This window comes from Lytechinus pictus, chromosome 7 (genome assembly GCF_037042905.1).
Source record: "Lytechinus pictus isolate F3 Inbred chromosome 7, Lp3.0, whole genome shotgun sequence".
Classification (NCBI taxonomy): domain Eukaryota; kingdom Metazoa; phylum Echinodermata; class Echinoidea; order Temnopleuroida; family Toxopneustidae; genus Lytechinus; species Lytechinus pictus.
In genome coordinates this window covers 30502675-30515324 of record NC_087251.1, presented here as the reverse complement: position 1 = coordinate 30515324, position 12650 = coordinate 30502675, and the positions used below count along the sequence as shown (strand labels likewise).

Genomic DNA, 12650 nt, shown 5'->3' with positions numbered 1-12650 from the left:
ATTAATTTGGGTTGAAAAGAAATGTGATGGCCATTCGGTCTTTATTGAAAAGCAAAGATGCTGAGGAACTTACTGTAAACATTTTGATTCTTGACTAAAATTTTATAGGAAAGTTATCAAAATAGCGAAAATGTCATTATTCTAGTGAAAGTTCTGTGAAAGGATCCATGAACTGATATGAATGATAAGTCTTGGGCTGACTGTGTTTAGAATATAGATGTGCCGTATGTTAGTTTTAAATTTATAAACGAATAGATAAACATAAAAGGAAATCAACCTTAAAGGGGAATCCAATCCAAATAAAAACTTGTTTTTATAAGGAAAAGAAAAATCAGACAAGTTGATAGGTGAAAGTTTGAACAATATTGGACAAACAACAAGAAAGTTATGAATTTTTAAAAGTTGTAAATATTAGTAATCACTATACGCATGGAGACTTCAAATTGGCCGCATATGGGATGTCATAGTGATGTAAGGCAAGGACTACTTTTCCATGTACTCCAATACATATTATGGCTAAAATGTCATTTTTCCTAAAAGTTTTTTTTCAAATTATATTTTTCTTTCATGAGGACATAAAACAATATACTACCTGGGTTATATTTAGATTACTGCCCCAGGGGAATGGGTACTTAGGAGAAAACCACAAATCCCTGATAATAAAGTACATGGCCTATGGGAAAGTTGTCCTTGCCCCTTGTCATAATTTACTTACCCAGTTGCCAATTTGAAATCTACATAGTATGAGTGATCTCAATTTTAAAGCAGGTATAACTTTCTTATAGCTTGTCCGATTTCTTTCAAACTTTCACCATTCTGTTTAATCTATTTTTCTCCTTCCCAACACAACATTTTATGGCCGAGGCTGGATTCCCCTTTAATGGAGTTTACAAGGTAGTAAATTACTATCCTATGTAGATATCCCACCCTGCTCACTCCAATGCGTAGAGTATATGCCACTTAATAACTTTAAGTGAAGAGGAATCAATGTTTTCCTCTCTCGATGTTTTATGTGGTCGAAGTCTTAGAACAAAGCGTGTCCTCCCTTATTCGTCCAAATCGCGTTTTTATTCTTTCTGAGCTTCCGAACGACTGTATCAATAAGTCTAACCCGGTCGTCGCCAAGTAACGGACGAAGCCGTCTGCGAATGGTTCGCTCCCTCGCCTCCGTGCCCTACTCACCCCGAACAATTACCGGTATCATGCCAATCATCTCCCCCACGCTGCTTTATCAATACCCCCACTAAAGCAGAATCGGAACATTGCAAAGTGGAAACCTGCTCATGTCGACAGCTATGCACGCAGGTCACAATTTGATTTATATTTAAATAAAAATATCAAATTGGCTGGATATGTGACTTCCATGCTTCCAAACTGGACGATTAGTTTGAAATACTGAGGGGTGTTTTGCAGATTTTTTCCTTTATTTTGTGATTGTTTCTAAAGTTTTAGCGTGGTGAGAAAAGTTTGTCAAGATGACGACTGGAATGGCAATACCGCGAGTTAAACTTCAGAATACCAATCCCCTAACTCTAGACGAAAGGTAAGAATTTCATTCTATTAAAAAATATAAACATCTAAATACATTAGGATTAACACACTTATTCTACATGTTTGATATAATTGCATCATTAACAAAAAAGTAGACTAAATTTTTAGATACAGTAATTCCGGCTAATGAGTAATGATATTAATATTCAATACATAACTGACCATGATAGATAAACAAAAATTTGATAAAGAAGCACCATATAGTCACTGAACGTCAAACTTAAACATGACTTGTAATATATTCAACTTTTCTTGTGTTATGTTATGTTTTTGCATGCTTTCTTTATGATCAGGTATTTGTTATTATTTCCTGCATGGTATAATCATTGGGTGTGCGTGTTTGTATTATAAATGGACGTGACCTTCTAGGATGTAGACAAAATCGTATTAAGAGCACCAGGACCTCGTTGCATCAAAGTATTATGATAATTTTGCCATCCAAGTAACACCCATGGCATTCTTGATCGTGATTGGCTGTTAAGAACGGTTACCATCCCTATTACCAATGGATGGCAAAATTACTATAATAGTAACATTTATGCAACGGGGACCCAGGTATTGGCTTTGTCGATAATGACTATACCCGACATACATACATTTAAAGAACTTAAAGATTTCCATATATACATTAATTCAAATACGTTGTTTAAAATTTTAAGCCCGTCATTCAAACAACAAATTTTTTAACAAGTTGTTTGAAAGTTTAAACAATTTCATAATTTTTAAAAACGATTTTTTTTTCTTCTGAATAGTTTGAACGACTTGTTAGAGTGATGGGTTTAAACAATGTGCTTAATATCTAAAACAACGTTTTTACAGTGTGTAGTTCTCTTCAATGTCCATTATACATTCGATGGACCAACCCATCAATTCCTAAGATAGCAAACAGACTAATCAGTTCAAAGCTTGATAGCGGCGATTTGTTCTTGATCAATCAAACAGATTCTTCCATCAGTCATAAAAGCTCATCCAATCAGTTGTAATGTTTGTTTGGAACGTGTCTAGTAATTTGCAATTAATTGCAGACCCAGAAAGAGACAAAACGTAGAGAATGGAGACAAGAAAATATAGAGATAAATAAAAGAAAATAGAGAAAGAGGGAAAGAAAGAAATACTAATAATTGAGAGAGGGCGGAGAGGGATGGAGAGAGAGTGAAGGAGGGAAAAACAGAGAGGGGGGATGGGGGAGATGGAAAGATGGAGATAAATAGCTATAGAAAGAGAAAATGCTTATTTGCTTTAACATCATTTAAACCAACCCATGTTTTTACTTTGAATAATAATGTTTAAGGAAATGAGTTGTCGAAATTTATGTAGTCGCTTCAAAATAAACAATTTTCGGAGGGAAATTTGACAAGCAAAAAAAAGGGGGTCTTCTTCACTTTCAAAGGGGGGGGGGACACTTCTGTTTTAACGGCATTTTTACAATACAAATTTTAATTTTGCTTCTCTAAGGGGGGGGGGCACGAGCCTGGCTGTGCCCCCCCCCCCCCTCACTGGATCCGCCAGTAATGATAGTGATCCAGACATGACAACCATTGGTTATACCTGGGATATCTCCAAGGCTGGTTCAACAAACATTGTTAAATAAAAGACGCACAAAACATAGTACGAGTAAACATCAATCAAACCGACTTGCTGGTAAACGCCTTTATGTCAGAAGATCGTCTCACAAATATACTATATATACTCTTGAAATAGATATGACTACTACGCATATTATAATAAATTTTGACATATACCCCATGATCATCGTTTGTCGTGGATCTATAGCATAGATCAAAGGGAGCCAACATGGTGTTAATATGACGTAAGTAACGCCAAAACGTGTTATTACCTAACTCAAGTGTGATGGAGGCAAAATGTTCTTTTTGGGGAATATAAAATAGTGATCATGCATGCATGCATGCATCTATCTATCTACTATCTATTTCTATCTATCCATCTTTTGATTGAAATGAATTTTAATTCAAAACCACACATATAAATTATTATGTAATGATTATGTCAAATGGATAGGAAATGCTTTATATTCAGTAAATGTCGCGAAAATATAACAGGCACATCCTAACCAAGCAAAAATATATTTTCACGAATGTGCTTTTGTTATTCAGTTCTGTTTGTCAAACAATTTTCAAAAATGGGAAAATGGAAATGAAAGCGGATATGTCAGGAGTTGCACGATGTACCCGATTTCTTTATCACGACTTAAAAATAAGTCTTAATATTTGGCCACACTCATGCAACGATAAAGTAAACTCGATCATCTTTTATATCCGGACTCTCTTCCCGTCGCTCAGACAATAACTCGGCCATCGATTTTCCCCTTCCTTTCTTTGTAAATTTTCTCCATCGAAAGGGTTACGCATAATACAGATTCATTGGGGCGTGGGGCGGCTAAGAATGTATGTCTATAGATTCCTTACAATGGCGGACAGTTTGATAATAATGAAAAGAATGGGGGTCAGTGGCGGATAAGTCGACTTCTCATTCTCGCTCGATATGTTGTTAGTCTATGAGGAGTATGAGAAAAACTCATAGCATGCCTGAAGAAGACTCAAGATGTTTGTTGATATCTGTAGACTCGGGGACAGTCGTTAATTTGAAAAAGTTTATTTGTAGGCCGATGTTGGTCATGATGCCGTCGTAAGTTTGCGTCACACTGAATGCTAAATTATACTTTGCGTTCAACATTATTTTTTGTTGCCAATGGAAACACAATTTTAACTTTTTTTACAACGGGAACTGGCCTTGGAATGAGCCGGCCTTCCATTCACATTTCCGCTATACACAGTAGGCAAAAAAAAAATCACAAGAAATACAGCATGGCTAACTATTTTAACTTTCGTCAGCTGTTCTTTGAGAGTTTAAAGACAATTCGAACTCTTTTAAAGATAACTCAAACAATAATGTTCACGTTTAAGCAATAAATATTAGAAGCTAAACATTGCTGTTTAGATTGTTGACATTTTGTTTAAAACATAAACAATACCTGATCAGTGCACATATATTCATTAAAATTGTGTAGTAAAGTCGAGGAGATCAAATGAGAGTTGATGTGAATTGGAAATGCTGCGAAACGATGATCACCAATCTTCCAAAATGTCAAATTGGAATTGGCTGTGCTTCCCATAGACGACCCCTAACTTAATTTGTTAAATTAACATATCAAGGACGGCACATCTAGCAAGGAAGATACAACCAGAAACAGACAGTACAAAGTACGAAAATATCTATACTAAACTTGACGAGCTGACTTTTAATTAAGATGATTTGATATCAGAATAAAAGCAGAGGCACAATGGGTTGTGCGCTATTTTCATTTTTCATCGGATTATTCAGTTTAATTTTTTTGTTATTACTTCTGCGTCTTTATGTGTGGGGCACTGGTGGATCCAGGGGGACACAGCCGCCCCCCCCCCCCCCTTTGAGAAGCAAAATTAAAATTTGTAATGTAAAAATGCCATTAAAACAGAAGTGTGCCCTTTAAAGTGAAGACATTTTTTTTTGCTTGTCAAATTTGCTGGGGGACGAAATATTAAGTTTTGGTTAAATACCTTTTTTTTCCTTGACAAATTTGTCCTCGTGCCCCCTTTTGGGAACGATATGTTAAAACTAAAAACCAAATCGAATTCCAAAGTATCACAGTAATAGACCAGCAGTTGAGTAATGAAAGCAGATCAATCTAATTGGCGTTATTATATTAAATCTTCGTTTTTAATTCATTGTTTTAGTATTTTCGTCGGTTTTCTTGTTGTCTGCTCTATTCATTTCCGTTTGTTTTACAACATCCAATACGAAGAGGGTTTCAGCAGAATTTCAATTTGTATATATTATCTCAATGTAAAATGGTTGTCTGTTTTACCCATTGTCATTGTAAAATTGAGAGAAAGTCTCCCAACTCCAAGAGGTATATGCTACTGATACTATCGATAATAATAACCCCAAATGCATACAGCGTGGCCCCCAGTATCTATTGATTTTGAGTAGTTGTCATCCTTCAATTTCAGATATTAACAAAATGAATTTCTTACATCACATCTCGTGGCGGATTTAGCCAGTTTAGATAAAATATCACGGGGGGGGGGGTGTTGGCAATATCTGTGCCCCTGCAGGGATTGTGTGAAACCAGACAACTACATCAGTGGCTCGATCTGCCACAGATATCCGGCACAATAACTGCTTTACTTCATGTCATCATTTTTAAATACCGAATGATATTTGATGAGAAAAGGGAACCTTCCCGGGGAGCGTTTCATGAAAGGACTTGTCGGACGTTTTATCCGACAAGTCCCATTTTATCCGACAGTTGCCATAGTAACAGTGCTCCTTAGCCAATCAACATCAAGGGAAGTTGTCAGATCTGACAACTTGTCGGACAAAAATGTTGATGAAACACTCTCCCGGTGTATTGTTGTATGTTGTATATCATTATCATGTAAACTGTAGAGAGATATTTAGCGTTTGATTCGGAATAATGAGGGTTAATTCTTTGGTTCTCAGTTATTCAAATCCCAAACTATCGACGTTGGTACCTCCCTCCCCCTTCCCTCCCTCCCTCGATCCCTCCCCTTTCTTCTCTCTCCCCTCCCGCTCTCACCCTCTCTCTTTCTTTCTTTCTTTATTTCCTTCCTTCCTTCCTTCATTCTTCCTTCCTTCCTTTCTCTCTCCTCTCCGTTCCTCCAGCTCCCTTCTCTTATAATAATAATAATAATAATAATAATAGCGGTATATTTACCCAGGGTAACCGCTTCAGTTCCGAAAACTGTTCTCCCAGCGGGCCCTGCTATTATTACCCCGGCTTTAGCTGGGCTGCCTAGGCGCTCAAGCATTCAAGGAATTAATCCTGCCGGGTACCCATTTACCTCACCTGGGTCGAGTGCAGCACAATGTGGATAAATTTCTTGCCGAAGGAAACTAGTGTTATTCTCTCACTAAAATTTAGTGATATTGAGCTGTTCTCAATGCTATACCACAGGTAATTGAATTGGAACTACTTGGGGAAGAATAATAGGCATGTATCACAATACTTCGCTTTTTGAAATGTGAAATTTACGTGTGACCCATCAGTAATCTACATAATGGCTTATCATGGGGGTAAAAAAATGCTTAATCTCCTCTTTTTTTTTCTTTTTTTTTTAAATTGCAGAATGGCATATGGTAACATTCCACGTTGGATCGCAGAGGGCGTCGAGATCAGAGCAGTCAATATTCCACAAGCAAACTACGCAAAACAACTAAGAATGGTATTATTCTTTTTTTTTCTCTCTCTTCACCTACCCCTCTCCTTCGGCTACCCTTTCCACTTCTTAAACCACGACTTTCAATAATGTATCCCGTATGGTTCTCTTTCACTGATCTACTCCCATTTTCGTACACCTTTCCTTAAATGACTTACTCTTCATTAATTTTTCCCTCGCTGTTCTTTTTTTTAAGTAAAGAACAAATTACGTTCGTATGGAAGTGGTTATATCCATACAAAATTATGATAAAATACAATAAAACTGGTTGGAACAACGAATCTATAGTGAACGATTGAAAGCCTGATCAGGCAGCTCTGATTTAATGATTATGATGACAAAATTGCTTATCCCGAGTATAGTAGACCTATAGCCATTATGAGGGGGGCAAGTCCAAGTGTTGTTTTTTACCCCAAAAGTTCAATTTTTATGTTATATCACTGACCATTTTGATTCCCCCCTCTCTCTCTATTTTCCCTTTTCATCTCCAGTTACCACCTCTTCATTCTGGTCATGGGTCTGGGATCGTCAAGTATGGGGCAGCACCCCGACAGGAATCCTACGTCAGACCGGTACCTCTTCGCTCTCCGTGGAAAGGAGAAGTAGGGGAAGGGTTAACCGCTTATGGTGAGCATCCATAGGAAAAAAAGAAAACGCTTCATTGAAATTTTGGGAAAGGAGACACCCAGTGGTAAAAAAAAAAAATATTAATTAATCAAGATTAATGTGCGTTGAACGTCGGAGTTCAAAAGCGCCCCCATCGGTAAAGTTTATCTTCATAATAATGTGAGCTTGATTTGTAAAAATATCTGATTAAATTTGAATTTAATTTCTTCAGAACAAATATTGAGAAGAGATGATTATACGATATTCTTGAAATATATGACAAATACAAAAAAATGATACCCGTGATGATGCCAATGAAGTCGCAAGTGGGGAGTGCATTCGCCTTGTTAATGTAAATGGGGACGGATGCGTATGTTTTGTTTTGCTTGTATCATGATAATGTGCTAGGAACAATTTCACATCCTTTCAAGACCGTTTTATGCTACATTTACACCAACGATACGGCCTCCAATCGATCGATTATTATGCCACTCGAAATAACATACATGTAATAGCTTTTGGTGTGACTGTAGCATGTATATATTATAAGTTCTCTCCTTAATATCATTCTTCATCTTTCTGCAGTATCGAAGAGCCAGAACGCGGCGATGGACGGTAACTCTCCCTACATCACCTATGCTTCATATCAGATGAGCCCACAGAATAGACGATCATGGAGGGAGAACTACTACAATCAACATGCCAAACAAGGTTTTAAATTCTGGTTGGAAGAGAAACAACCTATCTCAAGTAAGTAGCAAAAACAACAACAGCAACAGAATTAGTAAATGGCTCCCGTGCTGAGTTTTACACTATTATTATGTAAACCCAAATTGTAATATTTTTTAAAATGAGATCTCCAGAAGCGAAACACAACAGCATGATGCAGCATGTAGAACGATGATTGTTTGTTTGAGCTGACTTATGGAGACATGTTTCGGCCTCGCCAAAACTTTCAAAAGGGAAGATAGCTCTGATGGGAAACTTTAATTTCAGTTATGCCTATTTTCTTACCCCTTTAAACAAAAAGAGTCATCATCATCATGATCATTGGACTCCCGGTGGTGTTGGTACAGAAGTGGGGTGGGGGTAGGATGAGAAAGTGAAATACTGCGGAAATTGACATCAGGAAACCATTAATGTAAAACTCTGTTAAATCACATTACAGTCGCATAATCATATTTAATGTTCTCATTTTTTTCTCTCTCTTAAGGATCGCAAAAATACACATTTGGGACATACAAGACTCATCTTGGACTCGGGAACGCACCAAGAAATTGAGATCCGTGTATAGTCCAGCAATCACTCGGTTTGGAAGCATTTGGCCTCAATTCTCTGATTTGAAGGCCCATCATTATGATTGTGTGCTGTGAAAATGAATATATTATTTATATATATTTGAAGGTGAAGCACACTCTATATTCAATTTACTATTGTAACAGCTATTCCATATGCATGCAATATTCGGTGTATATGGTGAACGTGAAAGAAAATGTTTGCCGAGGCGGATCTCGTGGAGGGGCGACCTGTTAAGGCATTTAATCGTTGGGGCAGAACAGGAAAAATTAAAGCTCCATCCAAAAGTTTTAAGAATATTCAACACGATATAGTTAATATGCACATTGTATATTTCTTTCTTTTTTCCCCTTGATTAGATGAAATGCAATTTTACCTTTGTAAATACCCAAAACATAAAATTGGACATTAATTCTGAGATCCGCCTATCCTGATATATCTTTTCAAAAGGAGCCGCAGGTCGGTTTCATTCATAATTCATATTTGATAATAATTAATATTTGTGATTTTATGCATATTTTTTAGTGCTGTTGAGAATGGTGCACAAACATCCGATTCTCAACAATTCTTTTAAGAGGCATTATTATCGTGTAAGGATATGTGTAAGCGATGCATGAGATGCCATCTCCCTGTATACACACTCATATTTTTTAACCAACACCTATAAGTTGGTTATAATAAGAACCGACCAACTGTTGGTTTAAAAAGTCCCAATTCATTTTGCATTTATTCTAATCCGACGGTTGGTTAGTTCATATTTGAACGAACTTATAGGTTCGTTAAGAAAAATCTGAGAGGTGTACTATATATTTTTGCTTCTGAGTGGCGTGTCGTCATTAAGCCCGTCATTCATTTCTAAAGGCCACAACATTAACAGGGGCTGCGGAAGCGGGGGGGGGGGGCTTCAGCCCCCCACTTTTTTCCAAAACCGTGTATACAAAACGTAAAAATTACCATATGATTGTGATTTTTTGCATGGTCAGCCACCCACTTTTGGCTCAGCCCGGCCCCCCCCCCCCCCCACTTTGAAAACCGTTCCGCGGCCCCTGATTAATATCTTATTCATCCAAATATTTTGATCGACTTTATGTCATGTTTAATTTTAAATCAAAAGTTTGAATTAAAAGAAATGCGGTATTTGTAGTATCCTTGTAATGATACAGTTATGAAAAAGAAAAAGATATTTGCCGCCCTTTCACACGGTAAAACAAAAATCGTAATTTGAATGATGATTCCAGTTAAAAATAAGGCTAATGACGAATTTTTAGCACGTGTGAACTATATAGAACATGATAAGAATCACGAACGCTATTCACAGTCATCGCGATATAGCAATCATCATTACAATAATGATTCAAGATTCACGTGTGAAAAGGCCCAATAATTAATTAATGTTTTATGATAGAGGCCCTACAAAATTTAGATGTCGGTGCAATTTTCTAATGAGTGGCATTGCAGCTGGTTTGTACTTTTATTGTTATGTTCATGCTGCATGTGGTTTCCGTAATGTGCTATTTTCTTTATCATGTTTATTGCTGGCGAAGAAATTTTTATATATTATTTTTCTTTCTCAGAAATGTATTTTTCTAAATGTGTAAAGAGAAAATTCTTTCTAAGTTATCATTTGAAATGTGTAAGCATGACTTGTTGGTGAAAAGGGAAAAAATTATAAAGTTTTGCAATTATTTCCCTACTTTTGTACTATAGTATTAGGTCCTTTATGATACACTTTTGTGTCGTATACCATCATGCAACAGCCCAAATCATTTGAAACATCCGACGAGCAATATTAGGATATATTATTCAAGTAAAAACTACACAAAAGAAACAAAGACAGACGTCAAAGGACTGAGAAATACTAAATAACTATACATTTTTTTCTTCAAAACGCAAACCACACCAAAATGAAGTCGTACATTAAAACAATCAATTAAAACCGATAAAATACAATCGCAGCTTTAAAGACATCATTTTGATGTATTTGTGGTATCAAAGTAATATAAGATATACCTACTAGTATCTTTGAAAGAGGATGTGATTCAGAAACATCATTTCACATGTTTTAGGATCATTGTATTTGCATAATTATATTATCGGAATTTTAAAAATGGATAAAAGGTTGCATATCGAAATGATAATTGCATAGGGTTAGGGTTATGTGGTATAAGGACTCTTTAGCGACCAGCTAGGAATTTATTTGTCTTATTGTACATAATTTTTTCATGTTCATTAATTTGAGAAAACTCAATTGTTCTCTTTCACTTGCCATAACTTTATCTTTTGTACTTATGTGAAACTGTAAACCAACATCATTTAACTACATACTTTGCCTCGTCTTTCTATATACGCCATTTACGCTGATTGACACTAGAAAATTCGTCATATTTGGTCTTCGCAATTAACATTTAGTTTCATAATAACAGGCGTTCTTATAATTACTATAGGTGAATTTTATTTCAAAATGAAGAACTTAAAGAATCAATGGACCTATGCTATATATATATATATATATATATATATTTCACCTCAGCGTTAGCCCTACATACTAACATTTCTTTATAACACAATGTTGTCTGCTGAAAATAAACTTAATAGTTTAATTCCATATTCAAAATTTTAGTCTCGAAATACATATCTTGTGAAATTGATTTTGAGGTGAGAGTTTAAGTGAACATAATGCTATGGTATAGAAATACATCATAATAGACATTAATGTGCATGGGGAGCCATCAGAGAGAGAGAGAGTGGGACGGGAAGAGAGAAGGAGGATGAGAGAGAGGGAGAACGAGAGAGAGAGAGAGGGAGGGAGAGAGAAGAGAGAGGGGGAGGGTGGGGGAGGGGGAGGGGATTGATTAAGGTAAAACGCACGTGCGTTTTCAGGTTTTCAACATCACTCACTAAAAACGAGATAAATTCAATTTATTGGGATGTATTTTGCAAATTCTTTCCCCACAAAATGCAAACATTCCAAAAATGGAACGGGGAGAGGGCATGTCATATTTTCTTTCCTTCCTTGATTTAAACAAAAAAAAATCATTGTTTTTATTTTTATGTTTTATTTCTTTTCACTTTGTTATTATTATCATTTGGGGCGATGCGCGTCCTGTGTCTTTCATGGATTGACCTTTATAGTTTTAGGCCACGCACGAGTAATTCAGATTCCTACGCATTCAAAAGTATCAAAATCATAGGAAAATAAAGATTTCGTTTCTTATCCACTGAAAGGAAAAGAAGTTACAAATCCCAAAATAGGTCTAATTCCAGTCTTTTTATGTTTAAGATCGATAAAAAGAAATGCGTTGACGAAAACAATAAATAAAATACATTACTACATCCTGACTTCTCCGAATGGCCAAGTTATGAAAGAATATGAGTCAAGTAGATCATTATTTATAAACGAATATCCTGTATAATTTCAATGAATCATTTTAAGCAATTAACTCGCCGAAATTCATGGTGAGTTGAGGAATTACTCTACATTGACGAACTGAGGGTGTCAAGAGCCCAACTACAACAGGACAAAAAGGCAAAAGATAATTACTCGGTCAAACCCATTCCTCAAATTTTAATTTGATACAGCTGATTGAAAATAGTGTATATGATTAGCCATCTAGCACTGATTCTAGGAAGGGCAACTACTGAACTTCTTTTCCTAAGTGGGAAAGAAAATCCCTTAACTCTTTGAAGTATTTGACTGGTGGAAGAATCAGGGCTATTTAGTGTTTTACATGTTTTGGGTGATGAACAATCCCGTCAGGGGATGTTTTCAGAAAGATGCCGATCTATTTTTAAAATGAGCCGGCCAAGGTATAGTTTTCTGGTCAGATATGGAATGCCAGATATTATATCCTATCCACCGTTAGTAAACATTCGACCCTCTAATTTCATCCTTATTATTTAATTATTTTTTTTATTATTAACACACGAGTTAGGGGAAATGTTTAACGCGCGTGGCAC

The 12650-nt window shown here is 36.1% G+C and overlaps 1 protein-coding gene across 1 annotated transcript; it reads left to right on the top strand.

Moving 5' to 3' along the window:
• Positions 1 to 1123: 1123 nt before the first annotated feature.
• LOC129264583 (uncharacterized) lies at positions 1124 to 11307 on the top strand. The gene is made up of 5 exons (XM_054902484.2): positions 1124 to 1543; positions 6701 to 6797; positions 7283 to 7418; positions 7983 to 8147; positions 8611 to 11307. The coding sequence occupies exons 1-5, from the start codon at positions 1476 to 1478 to the stop codon at positions 8676 to 8678; spliced, it is 534 nt and encodes a 177-aa protein (XP_054758459.1). The 5' UTR covers positions 1124 to 1475; the 3' UTR covers positions 8679 to 11307.
• Positions 11308 to 12650: the final 1343 nt, after the last annotated feature.